The sequence below is a fragment of the Aethalodelphis obliquidens genome, unplaced genomic scaffold (assembly GCF_003676395.1).
Source record: "Aethalodelphis obliquidens isolate GAN/ISIS:26980383/991018 unplaced genomic scaffold, ASM367639v1 scaffold56, whole genome shotgun sequence".
Classification (NCBI taxonomy): Eukaryota; Metazoa; Chordata; class Mammalia; order Artiodactyla; family Delphinidae; genus Aethalodelphis; species Aethalodelphis obliquidens.
The window spans coordinates 6,920,658-6,945,734 of NW_020838000.1; the positions used below are offsets into that span (position 1 = coordinate 6,920,658).

Sequence of the window (25,077 nt, forward strand, 5' to 3'; positions counted from 1 at the left end):
GGGGGGCGGGGATAGAGACAATGAAAATGTAGATAAATAAACCATGTGGTGTAGTAGGGGTTTGATAGGATTTTGAGGGAAAACAAATTTGGAAGTAAATTTGGGGAGAGGGGGCTGCTATTTTAAAAAGGCTGGTCAAGGAGGAACTCATTGGGAAGCTGACATTTGAGCATAGACTTGAGAGAGGGAAGAGAGCTGCCCACGCAGATGTCTTGCAAAAGAGGTTTCTGAACAGAGAGAAGGAATACAAGACCTTGAGGTGCTTTTATAAGCTGAAACATTATGACAGACAATAGCCTCTGTGCTGGAAGTATCATCTGTAGGACACTGGGGTCATTTGTCATTGTCCTTGAGAAACTGGGTTAAGAGGCGGGGCAGAGGCAAAAGAAGTTGATTATGATGATGAAGAGACTGGATCTCACATCACTTGTGTAAAGTTTCAAGGAAGAGAGAACATTTATAGAAGGAGAAAATATGCTACAGAGTGGGGAGGAAGAGAGAGATTAGCTACCTTCAAAATCTAAAGTATTTTGTTAAAAAAGATCAGTTAGGTGGCTTTTTCTGTTCTAATCAAGAGCAAAAGAAGTAGGAAAAACGAATAACAGGTTTTACAGAGTTATATCAGCTAAATATAGTGAAGAGGTTTCTAATAGCTAAAGCAATTGAGAAATGAAGTCAGCCACTGTCTGCATGGTTTGCTGTCATTAGGAACATTTGGAGAATTTTTAAAAATAGAGATGCCTAGTGCCAACTCTAGGGGTTCTGAGAGTCAGTCCACAATGGGCTACAGGAAAGGTAATTTTAAAAATATTTATTCATTATTTTACATATTAATTTATTAAACATATTTATAATCATGTAAAAAATATATTCCCAGAGAATTTGAAAGCACAACCAGGTCTGGGAAGCATTGCCATAGATTTCTCTAGAGCATGGTGAGATTCTTACTACAGAAAATATTCAGGTAAAATAATTTCTTGCCAGTAACCTCAGAAAGAAAATTCTCACATTGGGTGAAAAGTCAGAGTAGGTGTTCTCTAAGATAGCTCTCAATTCTCAGATTTCATGATTCTACCACATTATGAAACTATAACAGTATGAAGGTAAAGTTGCATAATTATTTGTTTCAGGACAATTCTTTTACCCTTTATTTTATTTTACTTTTTTTGCGGTATGCGGGCCTCTCACTGTTGTGGCCTCTCCCATTGCGGAGCACAGGCTCTGGACGCGCAGGCTCAGCGGCCATGGCTCACGGGCCCAGCCGCTCTGCGGCATGTGGGATCTTCCCGGACCGGGGTATGAACCCGTGTCCCCTGCATCGGCAGGTGGACTCTCAACCACTGCGCCACCAGGGAAGCCCTGTGTTCATTTCTAATTGTGCACAAGTGAATGGAAAATGTTGGTCCTCATTTCTCTAGGTGCCTTATTGTTCTCTAGTAAGAAGATTGGAAAAAATCCAAGCCTCCCCAAGTTCATGTTTATTTATTTTCTAGTTCTTAACATTGAGTTACTTGAGATACGGAGCATTCTCTATTGCACTTCAGTAAAGTCTGAATACTTTAAAAATAACAAGAATAATTTTGAGGCAACTCACAGAATTTTTTTGGTGATGTAATCCAAGTTTTTAGGAGTCACGTGCTCTATTTGGGGGGAAGGAAGAAATGTGCATGTGAAAATAATATAAAACTTTATAAAACCAAATGCTGAATGGCAAGGTTGGAAAGCAGGTGTTGAAGTGCAGAAAAGGGACTTTGGAAATGGGATTCATTGTGGAAGAGTCAAGGAGATTCACAGGAGATTGGAGGTAGAATGGATGTTAAAGGAATTGGAGCCCTTTTGAAAGATCTGTGGTGTTCTCATTTTTAAAAAGGGGAAATTCATGTTAGCAGGGAGAGGATAGGAAAGAAAAAGGCTTCGGCCAACCTTTCCAACTCTAGGATCCTAAAAAAAAGTTCCAACGTCATTCGTAGTTGTTGGATTGGATTAATTATTGAACTTAATTTTCCTAACGATGAAATGAAAAATGGCAGAGCTAAATGTTTTTGAAAGATTGCATCAACTTACAAACTTTTAGGAGGTATGGGGTTGATTACCCTTGTCCGTTTTTAAAAAATAACCAGTAATTCTGAAACTATCAGTTAGTGGGCAGTTAATAACTAGCTACTAGCAACTGGCTAATTTCTAGGAATGAATAATTAATAACCAATGGTTTAATTTCCTTTGAATTTTCCTATACTTGTTTGTATACATAGTAACTCATTTTACTAAATATTTCCATTTGTATCTCTAAAATAGATCCACTTTCCAACCAACTCTGCCCCTTGGAGGCTGGCTTGTATGATCTCCATCAATAGGCTCATTGGCTTCTGGCTGGGTTTGGCCATTGAAAAACACCATCAAATCAGAGGGAGGCAGGAGAGGGAGGTCAGGGCATGTGTTCCTCTGGCTGCTTCCCTGCAGGGTTGAGGTGGGCAGGTCACAGAAAGTACCAACGAAAGATCATGGCTCCTGTCACGTAGCTTTCTCCATCCAGCTTTCTCTGACTCAAGATTCTGTAATCATTCTCTACTCTGGCCCCGCAGACCAAGGAGTGGTAGTGAACTTCTGTTGACACTGCCCCAGAGTGGGAGGGGCTGTTCCATCCTTTGTGGTTTCCCTACACTCTACTAACTCCTGTAAATACTCCTTTTATTCAACTCATCGCAAATTGCTCATTTGGAATGTGGCATTGGTCTCACTTGGACACATAACTGTCATATCCATTTAGTCCCTCTATTCAAAGATGAGAAGAGGCCCATATATAAATACTCCCAGACAAAGAGGACAAAAATAGTTGATCTCCAAAAGTTACATGCATTTAAAGTCTACACCTCACAGGACAAGCTTTCTTTTTATTTTATTTTATTTTATTTTATTTTAGGCTGCATTGGGTCTTCGCTGCTGTGGGGGGCTTTCTCTAGTTGCAGTGACTTGTTGCGGAGCATGGGCTCTAGGCACGTGGGCCCCAGCAGTTGTGGCACACGGGCTCAGCAGTTGCGGCTGGCAGGCTCTAGAGTGCAGGCCCAGCAGTTGTGGCGCACGGGCCTAGCCGCTCCGCGGCATGTGGGATCCTCCCGGACCAGAGCCCGAACCCATGCCCCCTGCATTGGCAGGCAGACTCCCAACCACCGCGCCACCAGGGAAGCCCCAGGACAAGCTTTTGAGTGGCGTATTTTTTTTTTCTTTTGAGAGAGCCTCACTATTCTTGAGGGTTTATTTTAATTAATCTACTTATTTATTATCAGTAAAACTCTCATGAGAGCTACAAATCTGCCTAGAGGCTTGAGAACTGGAAAATAATCAAAAAGTGTCCTACAAATCATTAATTAGTTGGATATATTCCAGTTTAGAAACCTGTGTCCACAAAATGCAAGACTAATATCAACAATACATATGTATTAAAATAAAAAAGCATAATGGTTTTGCCAGCAGTTTAAATGGACTTTGTTTTTCTATGTCAAAAAGTGAAGTATATAGCCTTTGCTTATGTCTTGCTTTCGAGAATTGATGGTCAAGTACTATTCATGATCATGATGAGGAAGAAAAGAGACTGTACAGTCAGATATTGGGATGGTCTGGCAATTCTATCAGTGTGTTTCAGTTGAATCAATTGTCGATGAAAAGATATAATGATAACACCAATTCAGAGGACTAAAGAATAACTTTACCATAGGGTATTACTCATGCAGGTTTCCTTGTGTGAATTTCTGATAGAACCCTGAGTTTTCATAGCCATTTAGGAAAGTAGTAAAGCAACTCTTTCTTTTAATTGAAGTATAGTTGATTTGCAATGTTGTGTTAGTCTCAGGTGTACAGCAAAGTGATTCAGTTATACATACATATATATTTATATAATCTTTTTCAGATTCTTTTCCATTATAGGTTATTACAAGATATTGAATTTAGTTCCCTGTGCTGCATAGTAGGTCCTTGTTGTTTATCTAAGCAAAGCAACTCTTAATTAAAGAACAACCTGTTATTACTATTCTATTTATTTGACTGAAAGAGCCTTCACTGATCTAGTGACACAAATTTGAAACTTATCTGGTAGCTTTCTCAAATATAACCTAGAAAACAACTGAGATTGTCTGTTTTTCAGCAGAAAACATTTCATTACCTGTATGTGTTTGCTTGGTTATTGTATGACACATTTAATTGGGGATATATTGGCATTCAATCTTAAGCAAAGGAAAGAGGAAACAAAATTTTCCTATTAATGTTTGGGTGCTGTGGTAGATATTACTAGTGCTTACTAGTATCTAGTTTTCTGTTACTTCTGGAGTACACAGAAAATTATACTTTTTTATCTCTTGAAATTAATTGTACCAATGGAATTAGTTCTAGTTAATGAAATATAAACAGAAATGATGTGTATATCTTTTGAGCCAAAACAATTGTCCGGTGCTCTGCTCTTCAAATGGAACATAGCTAATCAATGACATTCCAGGTAGTGGTGCCCCCTCGAGCTAACTAATATTAGGCGTTTGGTTGAACAAGAAATAAATTTGAACCAATGCGATCTGGAGTTTGTTTTTTACCTCAGTATACTTTACCCTGTAACAATGCCTATCTGAGAATAATGGGACTCTTCAATATTTCAGAGAAAGTTACTAGACTTTTTTGAGGAAGTTGCAAATGAGAAATTTAAAAGATATTAAAACAAGTTGAAGGATGTCGATGTTACAAAACACAATTTGAAATTGGATGTATAGTCTTAGTGACTATTATAAAATGATGCTTTAAAGCCTTAGGAAAATAGTGGATCTAGGGAGATAACTGGAATAGCTATTTTTAAAGAACATGATCTATGATCCAATTATGAAATGTGATGCAAACACAATCCTGTCGGAAAAGAAGATGCTTTTCTGTCAGTCTCCACAGCAACAAGAACTTGGACTCTAACATGCTAGAGGCCAAGTTGATATGCGTAGATTTCTCAAATCTCTTAACACTGTGCTAATGTGTCAATGAAACAAAGGGCTCCAAATCACTCAGTGAGATTCCCAGCAAAGTAGTGGTGTCAAGAATAGAGCTGGTCTTCCCCAAATTTTGGTTCTGCTCCCATATATGTATAACTTACAATATATGAAGTTATAAAAGGTAAAAGTCACTTTCTAAATTCTGGAGTTTGAGAAAATGTTTAATTTTGTCTCATGAAAAGAACCACAACATCTTGGCCATAAGGGAATATTTTTTTAAAAAATTAGAAGGAAAAGGATTATGCCCACCAAAGCAGCTTGAACATTGAAACAGGCCAATGATTTAAACTGGAAATAAAGCCACTGGTCTGACAAACAGAAGGTATTTTGTGGATGTGACGGTTTTTATTTACCAACGTGACTGGGCCATGGGGTGCCCAGACATTTGGTCAAACGTTGTTCTGGGTGTGTCTGTGAAGCTGTTTCTGGATGAGATTAACATTTGAATCAGTACACTGAGTAAAGCAGATTGTCCCTAATGTATGTGGGCCTCCTTCAATCAATTGAAGACCTGAATAGAACAAAAAGTCTAAGAGGGGACTCCTCCTGCCTGACTATTGATCTGGTACGTCAGCCTCCTCCTGCCTTCAGATTCAAACTGAAACATAAGCTCTTCTCGGGTCTTGAGACTGCTGACTTTTGGACCAGGACTTGCAGACTTATACTACTGGTTTTCAGACCTTTGAATTGGACCTGGAACTACCTCATCAGCTCTCCTGGGTCTCCAGTTTGCCAACTGCAGAACTGTGACTCCTCAGCTTCCCAACTGCATGACCCAATTCCTTATAATAAATCTCTCTCTCTCACTCACTCTCTGTTAATATATGTGTATATCCACATATATGTTTTGGGCAACATAGGAGAAGTACAAACCTTTATAGAAATCAATTGGTAAAGACGACTGTACTTGAAGTGAACTTTAAGCAGGTGCAAAAACAAAAATCAAGAATGTTCTGGGAACATGAAAAAGACCCAAAATAAGAACGTGAATACACCCTAGTATATAAAATGGGGCGAAACCGAACTCAGAATAGGATAAAGTAAAAAAGGAAGGTGAGAATTTTGGATAACATCTGAAAGAGGCTTTTTCCTTAGTTCGGTGCTTTTCGTATTATTCCAAGGTATGCTAATGCGAGACAAAATGTTCACAGTTATTTTGTCATTAAAGTGATCCATAAGCAAATGCATTTGGTCGGTGCAGGCTAAAAATAACAATTTAGTTTCTTTACTGCAAGAATTCATAGAGTCTTAGTATGCTAATGACTAATGTGCATCCCTAAGAATATGAGTTAATTTTAAGTAAAGTATACCAGATGTATTTAACCACAGAGGAATTGTTCTCTAAGTTTTATTTTAAATCATCTGAAAAAGAACAAAAATGTTCAAGTATTATATATGTTTTTGGAATTATATAAAGTAAGTGAGGAACGTCTACCCCTTGGTCTATGTAATCCTGTTTTATTAAGTAACCATCATAAGTGTTTTGAACTTATCTTAAAAAAGAATATTTGATAATGTAAGAAGCCCACAATCAGTAAGTGAAAACAAGCAAACAGGAGATAAATAGAAAATAAAAAGTAAAATAGAAGATGTAAATCAAACTATATCAATAATATTAAATATGAATGAATTAAGCCATCTAATCAAAAGGCAAATATTGATAGATTGAATAAAAAAAATCAAGACATCTATAAGCTGTCAACAGAAGACACACATTAGAGTCAAATATACAAGGAGGTTAAAAGAAGAAGGATGAAAAAAGATATCATGCAAACAGCAACCATAAGAAAGCTGGAAAAGCTATACTAATATCAGAAAACATAGACTTAAAAATTTTACTAGAGATAAAGAAGAAACATTTGATAAAACAGGTGGTCAACTTTACAGGAAATGATAACAATTTTATATATATATATAGAACAACAGAGCCCTAAATACATGAAGCAAAAAAAGTCAAAATTGAAGGGAGAAATAGACAATCAGTAATGGTAGTTAGAGACTGCAATATCTCATTTTTAATAATAAATAGAACAACTGGGCAGATCAACAAGGAAATAGAAAACTTGAACGTCACAGACCTATAGTCATAGACATAACAGACATCTATAGAATATTCACCCAACAACAGCAGAATACACAGTCTTCTCAAGCGCACACAGAACATACTCCAGGTGAGACCATATGCTATGCCATTAAGTAAACCTAAATAAACATAACAGGATTAAAATCATACAAAGTGTGTTCTTCAAATATAATGGAATGAAATTAGAAATTAGTAATAAAGAAAATTGGGAAATTCTCAAGTATGTGGACATTAAATCACACATTACTAAATAAGCAATAGGTCAAAGAAGAAATCACAGGAGAAATTAAAAAATAATTTGAGATAAATGAAAATGAAAACACAACATACTCAAGTTTATGGGATGTAATTAAAGCAGTGCTTAGGGAGAAATTTATGGTAATGCCTATTGAAAAAGAAGAAAGATATAAAATCAACTTCACCTTAAGGCACTGGAAAAAGAAAAGTGAACTAAATTCAAAGGAAGCAGGAAGAAGGAAATAATGAGGATTAGAGCAGAAAACAATGAAAATAGAGAATAAAAATGAAGAAAAATGATCAAAACCAAAAGCTGTTTTTTTGAAAATATCAACAAAATTGACAAAGCTTCACCTAAATAAAAAGAGAGATGACTCAAATTACTAAAATCAGGAATGAAAGAGGAGACATTACTACCAACATTACAGAAATGAAAAGAATCATAAGGAAATACTTTGAATGCTATAGGCCAACAAGTAAGATAACAGATGAATTTGACAAACTTCTACAAAGATGTAAACTACCAAAACTGACTAAAGAAGAAATAGAATATCTAAATAGACCTATAAAAGTAAAGTGATTAAGTTAGTAATCAAAAAACTTTCCACAAAGAAAAGCCCAGGACCAGATGGCTTCACCAGACCTTTAAGCGAGCATTAATAGCAATTCTTCACAAACTATTTAAAAACATAGAAGAGGAGGGAACACTTCCCAACTCATTTTATGAGACCAATATTACTCTCACACGAAAACCAGACAAAGATATCACAAGAAAAAGAAAACTGTAGACCAGTAATTTATGAATATAGATGGCAAAGATCCTCAAAAAAATACTACCAAATTGAATCCAGCAATATTTAAAAGGGATTCTACACCATGACCAGGAGGATTTATTTTAAGAATGCAAGTTTAGTTTGCCATCCCCAAATCATTAATTAACATAATATACCATATCGGTAGAATAAAGGACAAAAAACAGACAAACACATTGTCATCTCAATAGGTGCAAGAAAAAGCATTTGACAAAATTTAACATCCCCTTGTGATAAAAACACTCAACAAATCAGGGATACAAGGGTACTCTCTCAACATGAAAAAGGGAATTTATGAAATACCCACAGTTAACATCATATTCAATGGTGAAAGACAAAGACTTCCTTCCCAAGGGGAGGCACGAGAGAGGGATATTTCTTTCCATTTCTATTCAGTGAAGTACTGGAAGTTCTAGCCAAGGCAATTAGGGAAGAAAAGGTAATAAAAGGCATTTAAATTGGAAAGGGAGAAATAAAACTATCTCTATTTCTAGATGGCATGATCTAATATAAAAAATTTCCAAAAAACCCACTCCCAAATTATTAGCACTATTTAAAATGTTTGGTAAAGTTGCAGGATACAAGATGAGCAAGCAAAAATCAGGTGTATTTCCGTACACTATAAGTGAACAATCCAAAAATAAATTAAGAAAACAATTTCATTTACAATAGCATCAAAAACATTAGAACGCCCTTAAAAAACTAAAAATAGAACTACCATAAATCTACAAACAGTAAATGCTGGAGAGGGTGTGGAGAAAAGGGAACCCTCTTGCAAGGTCGGTGGGGATGTATATTGATACAGCCACTATGGAGAACAGTATGGAGGTTCCTTAAAAAACTAAAAATAGAACTACCATACGACCCAGCAATCCCACTACTGGGCATATACCCTGAGAAAACCATAATTCAAAGAGTCATGTACCACAATGTTTATTGCAGCTGTATTTACAATAGCCAGGACATGGAAGCAGTTTAAGTGTCCATTGACAGATGTATGGATAAAGATGTGGCGGGGCTTCCCTGGTGGCGCAGTGATTGAGAGTCTGCCTGCTGATGCAGGGGACACGGGTTTGTGCCCCGGTCTGGGAAGATCCCACATGCCACGGAGTGGCTAGGCCCGTGAGCCATGGCTGCTGAGCCTGTGCGTACGGAGCCTGTGCTCTGCAACAGGAGAGGCCACAACAGTGAGAGGCCTGCGTACCTCAAAAAAAAAAAAAAAAAAAAGAAGATATGGTACATATATACAATGGAATATTACTCAGCCATAAAAAGAAACGAAATTGAGTTGTTTGTAGTGAGGTGGATGGACCTAGAGACTGTCATCAGAGTGAAGTAAGTCAGAAAGAGAAAAACAACTGTATGCTAACACATATATATGGAATCTAAAAAAAAAGATTCTGAAGAACCTAGAGGCAGGACAAGAATAAAGACGCAGACGTAGAGAATGGACTCGAGGACACGGGGAGGGGGAACAGTAAGCTGGGACGAAGTGAGAGAGTGGCATGGACATATATACACTACCAAATGTAAAATAGATAGCTAGTGGGAAGCAGCCACATAGCACAGGGAGATCAGCTTGGTGCTTTGTGACCACCTAGAGGGGTGGGATAGGGAGGGTGGGAGGGAGATACAAGAGGAAGAAGATATGGGGATATATGTATATGTATAGCTGATTCACTTTGTTGTACAGCAGAATATAACACACCCTTGTAAAGCAATTATACTCCAATAAAGATGACAAAAAATATTAGAACTCTTAGGAATACATTTAACCAAGGAAGTGCAAGACTTGTACACTGAAAACTATAAAATATTGTTGAAAGAAATTTAGAAAGAAATGGATAGACACATAGAGCAATAGAATAGAATTGAGAGTCCAGAAATAAACCCTCATATCAATGGCAAGTTGAGTGTCACAAGAGTACAAAGACAATTCAGTGGGGAAAACTTAGTGTTTTTAATAAATGGTGATGTGATCACTAGACATCCACACAAAAAAATTAAGTAAAATTGGACCCATACATCATCCATATACAAAAATTAACTCAAAATAAACCACAGACCTAAATGTAAGAGCTCACACTATAAAACCTTTAGAAGAAGACAGAGGAATAAATCTTAATGACCTTGGGATAGGCAATGGTTTCTTAGATGTGACCTCAACATCACAAAGAACAAAAGAAAAAAGAGATAAATTGGGTATCACCAAATTGTGCTTTATAGAAAAACATTAAGAAAATTAAAGGGCAACTTAAAGAATGTGAGAAGAAAACTGTACATCCATCATAACTTGTTATCTAGAATATATAAAGAACACTCGCAACTCAGTAATAAACAGACAACCTAATTTAAAAATGGATAGAAGATCTAAATTGACAGTTCTCCAAAGACATACAAATGGCCAATAACACATGAAAAGATGCTCAAATTATTAGCTATCAGGGGAATGCAAATGGAAACCACATGAGATACCACTTCATGCACACAAGAATGGTTATATAAAAAAATCAGATAATAACAAATAAAAATTGTTGGTGAGAAAGTGGAGAGGTTGGAACCTTCATATGCTGCTAAATATAAAATTCTTCTGCTGCTTTGGGAAACAGCCTGGCAGTTCCTCAAATGTTTACACATAGGGTTACTAGCCATTCTTCTTTACTCAGGAGAAATTAAAACATGTGCACACAGAATCTTGTGTGAATGTTTTATGAAAGTTCATAGTAGCATTGTTCATATTAGCCAAAAAGTGGTTACAACACAAATGCCCATCAAGTGATGAATGAATAAACAAAATGTGCTATATCTATATAATGAAATATTACTTGGCAGTAAAAAGGAATAAAGTACTGGTATGCAACAATGTGAGATGAAAACCTCGAAAATATTACACTAAGTGAAAAAAGCCAGTCACAAAGGACCATATTGTATGATTCCATTTATATAAAATGGCCTGAGTGGGCGAATCTACAGGCACATAGTGTAGCTTAGTGGTTGCCTGGGGCTGAAGACGGGGAGCCACTGGCATTAGGGGTGATGGCTGTGTGGTGCAAAGCTTCTTTGTGGGGAAACAAAATGTTCTAAAATTTATTATGGTGATGCATGCACAAGTCTAGGAATATACTAAAAGCCCTCAAGTGTATGCTTTAATTAATTAATTTATTTATTTATTTATTTTGGCCATGCTGTCTGGCTTGCGGGATCTTAGTTCCCTGACCAGGGATCAAACCTGCACTCCCTGCCATACAAGCACAGAGTCATAACCATTGGACCGCCAGGGAAGTCCCGAGGTGTACACTTTCAAAGGATGAATTCTATGACACGTTAATTATACCTCAATAAAGTTGTTTTAAAAATGGAGTTAATAAATAGTATGAGAAGCCAGACTTCTCTCTCAGAAAAGTCAATATAAGTTGTTTCTACAAAACTCATTTATTTTTTTGTTTAGGCATGTATTATATACACGAAACATTTTCATTCTCCTTAATATAGTTAAGACTCAAGTTGGAATAAAGTGGCCTAATATTAACTGGCTCCTTTATGTACCTACAAAATAAAATGTTAACAAGTGGCAATTAGAGCACTCCAGCCAAAGTGTACTCTGCTAAGGATGATTTAATAAGCCATCGCATTTTCTCAGTTTGAAATTTGCCTGTGATTACCTTTCTGTTAAGTTTGGCAGGTTGTCTTCTGCCTAGTTTTAATATCATTTTACCACTTAAACGTTTAGTGTAATGTCACATAATGGTTAAGCATTGTTAACTGGCATACTGGGTCTCCTTGCCCTTAAATCAACTTAAATGTTACAGAATAAGTGTTCTTTACAGTAAATCGGTGACACTTTTACATCAAATTATTTAGTTAAAATAAGAGGCACTGAAATGTAAAATTTTTACCCTATCATTTTTTATTGTAATTTTAAAAAATAAATTTATTTATTTATTTTTGGCTGCATTGGGTCTTCGTTGCTGCGCGTGGCTTTCTCTAGTTGCGGTGAGCAGGGGCTACTCTTCCTTGCGGTGCATGGGCTTCTCATTGCAGTGGCTTCTCTTGTTGCAGAGCATGAGCTCTAGGTGCGTGGGCTTCAGTAATTGTGTCAGGCGGGCTCAGTAGTTGTGGCCCACAGGCTTAGTTGCTCAGTGGCATGTGGGATCTTCCCAGACCAGGGCTCAAACCCATGTCCCCTGCACTGGAAGGCAGATTCTTAACCACTGTGCCACCAGGGAAGTCCCTATTCTAATTTTATAGTGAGCGTCTTCATAGCAAAAGGAAGTCTCAGGTGAAAGCAGTCTCATTTTCATGATCACATATGTTTCCCTTAAGTCCATTCATTTTCATTTTATTCCATATGCATTGACTAATTCTCTCTCCTATGACTCTGCACGGGGCACTGTTGGGTAGCAGGGGGGACTAACTTGAGAGTCACATTTGTTGACTAGAAGCAGGACCTTGTATGAGGAGAGAATGAGCATTTGACCACCATGTTTGGTGCTTTACATATGGTATTAAGTCCTTAGCCACACTCCTCTATGACAGATTTTATCATTACCATTTAATAGAGGAAAAACCTGAACTTAGGGAAGGTGAACATTGAAGCTACCAACACATTTTTTTTTTCCCCAGACTAATTACTAACTTCTGTGTTTCAGCTAAGATATTGGTCAGTCAGTTCCTAAAACCATTAAATAAACTCAAATGTGAGGGAAAATATTGATAATTCAAGTGGTATTAATGTGTGATTTTATCTGAGAACAATATCTTAAAGAAAATTGTTTAATAAAAAGTTGCTATCCAAAAAAAAAAAACCCAACAACAAAAAACCCCACAATAATAAAGCACTCTTAAACCACACACACACAAAAGTTGATGTCCAGGTGCCCAAAAGAGTGTTTAGTTTGTTTTCTTTTTGTTCTTCTGTGTATTTTTTATTTTTTGGTGTATTTTTAATGAGATTATTTGGGTGATCTCACATATGGCCAAGTCCTCGTGATTTAAGCAGTTTCAATCCAGTTAGTTTTTCTTTTCCTATTTTGTTAGTCTGCCCTTTGGCCCTCTTACTTCTTGTTGGCAACCATCTCACTTCCAGAAAGTGTAGACTCCGAATGAGAGAGGGCAGTAAAGCACAAATCTTCACTAAGCTGATGGAACACATGTTGAACAAAAACCTATAGACTTGGGCTTCCCTGGTGGTGCAGTGGTTAAGAATCCGCCTGCCAATGCAGGGGACACGAGTTTGAGCCCTGGTTCGGGAAGATCCCACATGCCGCGGAGCAGCTAAGCCCGTGCGCCACAACTACTGAGCTGTGCTCTGGAGTCCACAAGCCACAACTACTGAAGTCCGTGTGCCTAGAGCCCGTGCTCTGCAACAAGAGAAGCCACCACGATGAGAAGCCCACGCACCTCAACGAAGGGTAGCCCCTGCTCGCAGCAAGTAGAGAAAGCCCACACGCAGCAACGGAGACCCAACACAGCCAAAAATAAAATAAATGAAATAAATAAATTTATTAACAAAAACACCCTATAGACTTTATGACAAGCTGCCCAGTTTTCCATTATTACAGGTAATTGGAAAGCAATTATGATTACGTGAATTTCATTTTTTTCAAATCTCATCAATATCATCAGTTGGTTACATTTTCCATCAAGACCTCATCAGAGAATCTAAAACTTCAGCCCTATTACCCTGTCTGTGTCTGCTCACTGAACTTGGCCTAAGTCTACCTGGAAGTTCACCACAGACAGCTGGGTCTTCCTGCATATTCCTGTCTGAAGGATCCTTCTAGTGTCTTCTGCAGCTAAGCCTGAAGGTAACCTCTCAGGAGCCACCCTCAACTCCTTTTACTTGTCTCATGGAAGAACAATTCTGAGTTGCCCTACACAGTCTCTCAGTGCCCCCCTAGCAGGATCGAGCCCCAATTGCCTACAGAGTGAATGATCTCATTAACATACACTTATTTACTTGTTTTCCTTTCTTTCCTGTCTTATTCCTTTACTCCTTCACCTTGCTTCCTGGATCACCTCCCAAAGAAACTATCTGCATCCAAATCATTGTCTCAAAATCTATTTTTTTTAAATTTAATTTTAGGGGGACACCCAAATTAAGAGACTGATTCAGAAATTACCTTCTCTATTTATATGAGACATACAGAAAAGACAAATTTATAGAAACAGAAAGTAGATAAGTGGTTGCCTAGGGCTGGATGTGGGAACAGAGATTAATCATAAATGGGTGTGAGAGATCTCTTTAGGGAGGAAAAATACTCTAAAACTCAGGTGGGGATGGTTGAACCACTCAATAAAGATAGTAAAAATCATTAAACTATACACTTGAAATAGGTGAATTTTATGATATGTACAATATACCTCAATAAAGTTTTTTAAGAAATTACCTAATTTCACACGGAGAGATGGTAAGATCTAAAGAGCTAAAGTGCTCAAAGTTACACAGCAAATACAGGCCAGAGAAAAGAATAGAGTTTCAGGCCATTTGATTACTCTGATTCATTACTTTTGATTCATCTGTGGACAAATGATCTTGCTTTAACTCATTAAAAATTAAAGTACTTGAAAAAAGTGACAAAGCACCAATTAAACCAAGTATCAATACATTTATGACACCAATTATAATAATCATTTAGTTAGTCTTTCCCGTAGGTTAAATAATTTACCTAGCTTATTTCATTTAATTTCACAAATGGGCCATAAGGTGGGGATGACTACTATCTCTTCGCTACCCACGGGGAACTAGAGCTTGAGAGAAGGTAAGTGACTAATACTCACATGAGGCTGAGTGGGAATTCATCCATATTTGTCACCAGACACCAGAGCGCATATTCATCATGACTATATTATACCACTTCTGCTGGTGACTAGGATTTCCTTCCCCTCTCACCACTCCAACATGACCAGAGAAAGGCAAAGCTCCATACCTCGCTGTTGAGTTTGTTTATCTGCTGCTTGGTCTCCTCTGCTTTGATGAAGAGGACAGCAGCTCCAATCTCTGGGTCTGGAAAGTGACACACATGCAGAATGAGTCCTTCAGGAATAAACCTCATATTTCAGGACTGGGGCAGTTAGAACAAGGAAGGAAGCCCAAGCTGCCTTCAACCTTTCCTGATGTCGGTGCACTGTAGCTTCTGTCTCCCTTGTTCTCCTCTGGATGGCACCTGGTGAGCTCTTTGGAACTAGGCACACAGCATGGTGGTGACTGAGGCCACACTTACTGGATGTGTCCATGGCCACCCTCCCCCTCTCCTGAACACAGTCCTACCATGTGCCCAAATGGCACATGTTCTCTTCTTTGACCATTTTCCAAAAATATATCACAGCCAGTGTCCAAGCCATAGAAAAGAGATGTTCTTTTCTCCTCTCTTCCCTTTCCAGATTTTGAGTCCTGTACCCATGAGAGCATTTTCCTCCTACCTCTATTAAAGCTGCTCATCCCCACTGCAGGCTTTCTGTCTCTTCCAATGTTGCTCTAAAAGGTGATTTCTCCCGTTTCCCAGGTCTCTCATCTCCACTTTTTCTCTACCTTACTTTTACAAATACATTTCATATCTGTCAGGAGCAGAAGCACAGATGAATCATTGCTAGCTAGAGTGGAAGGGATTTGATATACAGAGGTATCTATATCTATATATGTCGTGTATATATATCATGATGACTATCCTAATTCTGGTCAATTATGTGTAGAAAATTTGCCTGTGGGAGAAAAAAGTCGCTCAAAACAATCCAAAGTGTCAGAGTAGTAAAAGCTCCTTTTGCTGAGATATTTTTCAAAGTTAATCTATTCATTCAATGAATGATAAGAGATCACCTACAACAGGCTAAGCCTCCTTTAGATGAGACAGAAATAAAGAAAATATATTGACCTTCATGGGGCTTTGAGTCTAGCTGGGAAAAGAGACATTGAAAAAGCAATTATGGGGCTTCTCTGGTGGTGCAGTGGTTAAGAATCTGCCTGCCAATGCAGGGGACACAGGTTCGAGCCCTGGTCTGGGAAGATCCCACATGCCATGGAGCAACTAAGCCCGTGTGTCACAACTACTGTAGCCCCCCCGCTTAGAGCCCGTGCTCTGCAGCAAGAGAAGCCACCACAATGAGAAGCCCGTGTACTGCAATGAAAAGTAGCCCCCGCTCACTGCAACTAGAGAAAGCCCACGCACAGCAATGAAGACCCAATGCAGCCAAAAATAATAAATAAATAAATTTATTTTTTAAAAATAGCAATTATGCAATAGGTGTGGATTTCATACTAAGGGCAGTAGGAATCCATCTCAGGATTTTAAGCATAGGAATAGCGTAATAAGAATAAATTTGTATTTTTTTAAAAGTTCACTCTGTATGGAGAACAGTGTGAAAACAGAGAAGTGACTTTGGAAGCAGTGCAGGCAAGAGTGAATGTGGCAGGGAAAAGGGTGGTGGAAGGAAGGATAGAAAGTCTCAGACATAACTGAGAGATATTTAGGAGGTAAAGTCAAGAATACTTGTTGCTTGAATGGATGAGTATTGGGGTAGATGTTGGGAAAAGGGAGAAGAGGAGGCTAAGGCGGGTGGCAGGACCAGAAATACTAGGTGGATGGCATGATGACGTCCTGTGAGCCAACAAGGAAAACTTCCAATTGGGACCCACCATCAGCTTCCATAGCAAATGCTCACATCTGGTTGACAAGAACTATGATTTCTGTGCTTCTTGCCCAGAGCAGATATAAGTCCATTACATGGATGAATCATGATTGTTGACTAACATCTGCATTCCTCTCCTCACCTTCCCACCTCCCACCATTGTCCTACTATGGAGTCTTACTCTTCCATCTTCCCAGATGAGTGCTGGGAAGAACTGTTGATTGATAGAAGACTGGTATTCTACCAAATGGAGACATACCCCCAGAGCTGTACACTCAGAAGTCTTTATTGGGCTTGGCTTTGCCCATGGAAGGATTCACCAATTAGCAGGAGATCCTGACACAAGGATCTGCCTTGCATCTGGTGACTGTTTGGGATCGCCTGTGTTCATTATTCTCTATCAACTACAGGTGCGTCTTCTTTTAGAGGTTGTCATTTCTGGCCTTCATCATGCTGACAAATTCTTTTGTGGGCAATGAACTCAAGAATGAAATGGAGAGAGAGGAGCCTGGGCTAGGTTTTGGGGTACTTTACATTAATTCACCATCCCTAGAGGGTAGTACTTCATATAATTCCCCCTCATTTCCGATATTCTTACATACTTCTGAAGATATTTATCCCTGGAAAACTGCAAGTACGTAACCACTTACCCAATAAATTGGTTAAGTATAACCAATGTTCCTACAGTCTACACCCAACACAGCATTTCCTTTGGGTAATGTTGTTTCTGTGGATTAGTCTGCATTTATAATAGGAAAACATGGTTACCCTCTGATGAAGAGCAGAAATTTGAGTCTCCTCCTGACACACCATTTACCTGGGCTGGTAAGCTGCAGGATGTCGAGCCTGGATAGAGGAACCATTACAAATGCTATCTTAACAACTTGGAGGTGGCACAGACTCAAGTCAAATTACTTTGTGGCTTTGGTTAAGTTCCATCACATGGAGAATACCCCGAGAATGGGAAGGCAAAAAAGTGCCTATACCAAACATTACAAGTTGTAAAGACATATCACCCCTTGAGAGAAGACTAAATATAGAGCTTACCTCCAAGAGGAGGAGAAATTCGGGGCTCCGGTCTGACTCGTTCAGAGCCAAAGTCAAAAGACTGGCTTTCCTCACTGCAGTTTCCATCTTCAATTCCATCAACAACCCTGTTTAAAATAACAAGGATTGGCTAGTTGCGCATTTATATTCATGGGTTCCAGTATTCCTAGAAGACTCGAAAAATTGTGTGTTAAATTTCTAAATTCTAGACACTCTAGAGCTGGGCTATCCAATATGGTAGCCATTAGCCTTATACGGCCATTGAGCACCTGAAATGTGCAAAAAGAGATGTGCTGTAACTATAAAATACACACTGGATTTTGAAGATTTTAGTAAAAAATGTAAGTTATTTAATTAGTAATTTTTAATATTTGAAATGCTAGTATTTGGGGCATATTGAGTCAAATAAAATATCTTATTAAAATTATTATTAAATAATTGCATGTGTGTGTGTTTACTTTTTAAAGATGTGGCTACTGTAACATTTAAAATTACTCATGTGGCTCACAATTTTACCTCATGCTACATTTCTATTGAACAGCAATGCTATAGATCTTAGACTCATTTATTCTCAGATTCAAAACCTTAAGCTACAGAAGTTCTCTTATCTAAATTTATATTAATTCACTACTCTATCCAGAATTAAAGAGTTTTAACGTAATGTTTACAGAATTGCAGAAAATAACTTTGAAAACATCTTTGCTCTGGACGTGGACAAAACTCTGAAGTGAGAGTTGAAGAATTATATTTAACTGACTATTAGGACTCTAGCTAATCTTCTTTCCTTGGTAAATAATATCTAACACACTCATTATTTTTTAAAAAAGATGAATTTATTGGAGAAAATGTAAACATAAAGGTAGCAAAAATCTGAAAAGAAAAATCAACTGTCATTCACCACTACCCTTAACATCTTGGTGTGTTCTCAAAATCTTTTTCTAGATATAAAATAAAATATGTTTTTTCATAAGTGTAGAATAAGTTGTACATGAAACTTTCTTTTCCAGCTCTCATATATTTTCCCCCTTTTTATAATTTAGTATTTTTCATTTTAGAGAAATTTTAGGAAGGAGAAGAATTAAGGGATGTTTTCAAATTACCATCTCCAACTGAATTCCTGAACATTTAATATCCACCTACTTTTCATTAACCCTGTTTTGCTTATTTTCCCCTTAATATTTTCTCTAAATGGATAATTTGTGTTCTTCAAATGACTAACTAAATATGTAGTATATCAGAAACAACTCTTGCCTTATAAGCAGAACAACAGAATTTGAATCTATATTTCAGAACTCAAATTTCTGAGATTTTGGACAAAATATGTAACCTTCAAAATACTTAACACTTCTTACAACTTTATAGTAGAGATAATACAAGCTACTTTAGACGATTCCTGAAAAGACTAAATGTAATAGTAAATGAAAAATTACCTAGCCGAGTACATGAGACTAGGAATCACTCAATATGTTTTTTTCATGTCTATTTTTTACTGAGCTGTTACGCACCATAGCCTACTCTTTTCACATTTTCTGAGTCAGAATTTTTCACTGTTTCAATCACTTTTAGTTGATCCTAAAGTGAATTTTTTTAAAATTAAAAAATAGAACCATCCCATATTACAGGCTGAAGGGACCAGAAATAAAAATAAGTTCAATCGTCCACAATAATGAAGCAAATACTATGGGAAATGAAGACCAGCACTTCACTTCCTTCATAATTTCCACTCATTGCTTCATGAAACTTTTGGTAAGATCAGATACTGAGGGGATAGCAATACGGACTTTGTTCCATCTCTTTTGTTTTCATTAGAAATTTATAAGTTATAAAATTACAATGTAGAAATATACATCTATAAAAATAGGTAGAGCTAAATGGGTAAAGGGAGAAGATAAAGAATTTGGAACATGTAATGGGCCCTTTTGAGAATGTGACTAAAATGATTTATTCTCATCTTGCACACACCTCCATGTAGAGTCAAAAATGGCGCACAAACATTTAGGGAAGCTGAAGCATCGAGGCTAGGAACCTGCACGGGAGAAAGGCCTAGAAGGCTGACTCATTTACTAGCCAGGTACTAGTCTGACTACAAGGCAGCCAGTTTCACCTGGGAAAGAATTCTATGATGTGAACTCTCACCTTGGACTGAGGTCTGGGGGTCCAGCATTGTTCAAAGCTGAAAGTTGCAATTTCAAGTTCTTCTCTTTTCTTTTACCATGGTTAGGGGCGTCGGCTTCCTGTTTGCTTTTGGGGGAATTGGAACTGGAGACTCTGACAGGTGAGTGAAATGGCACTGTTCCCGAGGCCAGCTGCTTCAGGCTTAAGCCGAGATAGCTCTTACTGCTTCCAGGCCTCTTGCTACGGGAAGAGGAAGATCCCCTAGTGTAGATGGGGGAGAGGGATGCAGTCTCCTCCTCCTCCCGGCTCTCTTCCTCTTCCTCGTCTTCCACAATGGATGGGAGTCTCTTCTTGATGCTGCCATTTCCCTTGGGCTCTGGCTAAATCGGAGGATAATATAGATGAGTACAGATTGTGACGACTTCTTGAGAAGCATATCATTCATGCTGCAGGGCCCATCTGAACAAAGTCAGATCCCCTAGAGCCTTTAAGCCTCACAGATTTTGCTCTTATTTATTCAGCTGTTCAAAGTCTCTCATACTGTCTGGCACAGGGAACGCTACTCAATATTCTGTAATAACCTACATGGGAAAAGAATCTGAAAAAGAATGATTCACTTTGCTGTACACCTGAAACTAACACAACACTGTAAATCAACTATGCTCCAATAAAAATTTTAAACAAAACAGAAATAGACTCACAGACATAGAAAACAAACTTAAGATTACCCAAGGGGAGGGGGGTAGAGGGATAAATTAGGAGTTCGGCATTAAAATATACACACTGCTATATATAAAATAGATAACCAACAAGGACCTCCTATATAGCACAGGGAACTCGATTCAATATCTTGTAATAACTTATAATGGAAGAGAATGTTAAAAAAGGATATATACATATATATATGTATATATATATATATATCTCAATCACTTTACTGTACACCTGAAACTAATACAACATTGTAAATCAACTATATTTCAATAAAAGATGTTAAAAATCTCCCCATTTCTGATCTCGGCTAGGTTTACTCTCTCTGCTTTCCTGGTGTTAGCCCACAGGCTTTCTCTTGGTCTTTTAAACTCTTGGTGGTGAGCTATGTAAAAGGTACATTTGATCAGGTTTGCATTGAGGTTTTAATCAGCCTGTCATTTATAATAGCATATGATGGCATGTTTTTAGGAATAAGACATTTTTTAAATTTTACTGCAAAGTCTTGGGCCTTGATAGTTTATTTAATTTATTTATTTCATTTTTCAGGTATCCTCATCATTTTATTTTTATTGAAGTATTGTTGATATACAATATTATATGTTACAGGTGTACAGTATAGTGATTCACAATTTTTACAGGTTATACTCCATTTATAGATATTATAAAATATTGGCTATATTCCCTGTGTTGTACAACATCTCCCTGTAGCTTATTTTATACCCAGTAGTTTGTACCTCTTACTCCCCTACCTGTATCTTGCCCCTCCCCCTTCCCTCTCCCCACTGATAACCACTAGTTTGTTCTCTGTGTCTGTGAGTCTGCTTCTTTTTGGTTATATTCACTAGTTTGTTGTAGTTTTTAGATTCCACATATAAGTGATCTCATACAGTATTTGTCCTTCTCTGTCTGACTGATTTCACTTAGCATAATTGGGCCTTGATATTTTAAAGTTACAGGGTCCTCAGTGGAACTTTATGTGGAGATCAACCAGCAAAATTATATTATCTTTGAGAATAAAACTCTTTCCTATTTTGGATCATAGATGAACGAAGATCAGAAGTGTCCTCAGCTCTCCTTGTTCTCACAAGTCAGGTGGCAGGAAGTACAGCAAACCATTTGATCCTCTCACCTCGAAGAGCCTTAGGAAAGGAAAGGGAGAGTTTTGCAAACTCTCCTGTAGGATTCCTGCCTGGGCTCCTTCAACCTTACAGGCTTAGGAGAAGCAAAGGAGAGGATGGGAAAGGATGAAGGAGGGGATAATGAAGGGGCAGGGCAGACAAGGTAGCAAAGGCTAAGCTGATGGCCCTCAACAGAGTCACTCTAAGAGTATGTGTTTCTTGCTCTGCCCCAGACATGACCTCCCTGCTCCAAAAAGTCAGTTCATTTTTCTGTGCCTCAGTTTCTTTTGAGGATACAATCATTTATACCTGATTATCAATAATTCATAATAAAAATAAACTGAAAAGACCTAAGAATACTATTTATATGTCATGAGCTGTCATGGTTATTACTTTATCTCAATAAATAGTTGTTTTATTGGTATATGAATTTTATTGTCACAGTTATAATGATATATATATATATATATGTAACAAAACAATGAACTTGAATCTGTAGTGACTGACAGGCCCATTCACCCATTTAGTTGAGGCCATAGCTGTAAAATAAAATGATCAGTTCACTTAGGAAGGTTTTTTTTTTGTATTTTAATCTTTTGTTAAAATTAATTAATTAATTAATTGGCTTGTTGGGTCTTCAGTTCTGTGCGAGGGCTTTCTCTAGTTGTGGTGAGTGGGAGCCACTCTTCATCGCGGTGCGCGGGCCTCTCACTGTCATGGCCTCTCTTGTTGCGGAGCACAGGCTCCAGAAGTGCAGGCTCAGTAGCTGTGGCTCACGGGCCCAGTTGCTCTGAGGCATGTGGGATCTTCCCAGACCAGGGCTCGAACCCGTGTCCTCTGCATTGGCAGGCGGATTCTCAACCACTGTGCCACCAGGGAAGCCCTGTATTTTAATCTTATGGGTCAAAATTTCTTGAGGAAATGGAATTATTAGACTCATCTTTCCAACTATGTGATTATTTTAATTAATGGTAAAGCTATTAGTTCTTTATTCAAGAGTTATGGTTTTGCTTTTATTTGTTTTTTTTTTCTTCACAGCATTTTAAATTCTGTGCTTTTAACAAAAGATGGACCCATGTGGAATTGCAGAGGAACATTTGTATACTAGTATTGTAGAACAGAAAAGTGAGCTCACCCAGCTAAAGATACAACATGGCGAACTTATCACAGAAATTAAAATCAGTGAGTACATTCTCTAATTGGACTTCTGTTTACATTTGCATTGGCAATTTAACCATTCCTTTGTTTCAAGGAGGCTCCCTTGGCTCTAACAGAATCTTCTGACTAGTAACCTATAAGATGTTTGTACTTCTACAAGTTCATTTAATTTTCACACTTCCATGCTTGGCACCTTGGACAATTTGCTTAGGTACTGACTCTTGTGACCGGGACAGCCAACATGATTTATACCAAGAATTCATTAGCCCGTGGACCATCACTGCAGACAATACCCAAATTTATTATTATTAAATACCCAGCCCCACATGCAGCCTCTGTGCAGGAGGAGTACCTGTTACTTTCTTCAGGCCATTGGTATAGAAACACCCTCCTCCCTTGTGTCACTGGATTCACCTGTGTATACATGGCCACAAAATTCAACCACAGATCTTTTCCTTCTCTCTGACCCATCTCTTCCTTTCCCTCTCATCTTTCTCATGAATGCTCCCATGAGGGCAATGAGGTTTTATCCCCACAGTCAAAGGAGTCTCTAATTTTGCTCGTGACATCTTGCTGGGATGGTCATTTCAAACTCACGAATGAGTCTTGACTAAACGTGTCTTGACTAAAAGGAAAGCAGAATAAAGTCTAGTGGTGGAATGCATGTGTTTTTGATCACACAGTCTTAAAAGTCCTGTGACTTACTAGCTATAACCTTGGTCAGGTAATGTTATTATTTAAAGCCTTGGTTTCCTCACCTGTAAATTGGCAATAATGTGAGGAAAAAATTAGGTATTAGATAATGGTAGTTACACCCTTAGTGATATGCACTGAATGTGCTTAATTAAATGCTTGCCCTTGTGATGATGGTGATGATCATGAAGAAAAAGAAAACAAAATTTACATCAGGGCAGGTCCTACAGATAATGTTGTGATATTTTACATAATCTCCCCTTCCTTCTTAGTTAACAGAACTCTTAGCAATGCACCTTGCCCAAAGATCACCTTTTTCGGACCCCTTGCCACTTGGTTTGGCCATAAGGCCAAATTCTAGGATAATAGTATGCCAGTAGACAGGTTATAGGGAAATTTTAGGAAGGCTCCTAGAAGGAGGGGAGCATCTATCTTGCTCTTTTACTTTGCTTTAGTTTCTAGTCTGGAACACTGATGAAATGAATGGATCTCCAGCAGCCATCTGAGAGAATGAGGAGAAGGAAGGCATATGTTGAGGATCATGAAGCAGAAAGAGGAAATCTCCAGGCCTACTGACACTGTTATATTGCTCACCTCCGGCCTTGTCCATGAGAGAGAAATAAATATCTATTGTATTGAAACCCCTGTTATTCTGGTAGTTTTGATACTGCAAATGAACTTCAGCCTTAATTATACAGATTTTGCTTTTGAAAGTTAAGGATGGTGTATTCTTGGAAGGGATGTTCATTTTCAGAGCGCTATGGTGGGGTGAGGAATTCAGATGGGAAAATCCAAAAGGAGGCTAAATTTCTTTTCACGAGAAAGAGAATATGGGAAAGGTCTGGCGGAAAAGAGGTAATGAGGAAAGGATGCCTGTTGAGAGAGTTTAAATGTAATGAGAGTTTTGCTAGTTCCTGAAGAGGGATTTTGCAGAGATGAGAGAGAAAAGACAACTAGTGGCAGGGAGGAACTTGGTTGATAGCACTGAGATGTTTTAAGAGCTTTAAAAATGTTTCTCAATAGCAATTCGGTTTGCTTCCCACCCCCAACCATCTTCGGTCCATTAACAACGTCTTTGTAACGTGCTGTGTAATTGGATTTATTTGTGCACCTCTGTATGCATGTGTATGTGTGTGTGTATGCATGTGTGTGAAAGTTGGGGGGTTCTGCTTCAAGAGGGTACAGATCAAGAAAAGGAGCTGTTTACAGTGTTTCTTTCATGGGATTATTGGTAATAAAGGTCTAGGTAATAAATCGGACAAGTTACTGTTTTGGGGGAAAGTTTTCTGTGAAATTGGAGGGTTCTTAAAAGTTGGGACTGATTTAAAAGCTCAATTCTTCTAAGATCAATACCTCAGGACTTCGTTACTCTGGGCAGGTTTTGGTGACAAACTATGTTTTAACAATAGCTCTAAGATCCTTAAATAGATACACGAGTTTCAATCTTTCTCTATTCC

At 38.0% G+C, this 25,077-nt stretch overlaps 1 protein-coding gene across 1 annotated transcript in view; it reads right to left on the bottom strand.

Annotated features, from left to right (window-relative positions):
• The window catches only part of KCNH8 (potassium voltage-gated channel subfamily H member 8), a 387,230-nt gene that overhangs the window by 15,809 nt on the left and 346,344 nt on the right, over positions 1–25,077 (bottom strand). The window contains exons 13-15 of the mRNA XM_027086541.1: positions 19,959–20,317; positions 17,823–17,929; positions 15,080–15,156 (exon numbers count right to left, since the gene is read on the bottom strand). Of these exons, the coding sequence (XP_026942342.1) occupies positions 15,080–15,156; positions 17,823–17,929; positions 19,959–20,317 (543 nt within the window). The remainder of the gene's footprint in view (positions 1–15,079; positions 15,157–17,822; positions 17,930–19,958; positions 20,318–25,077) is intronic.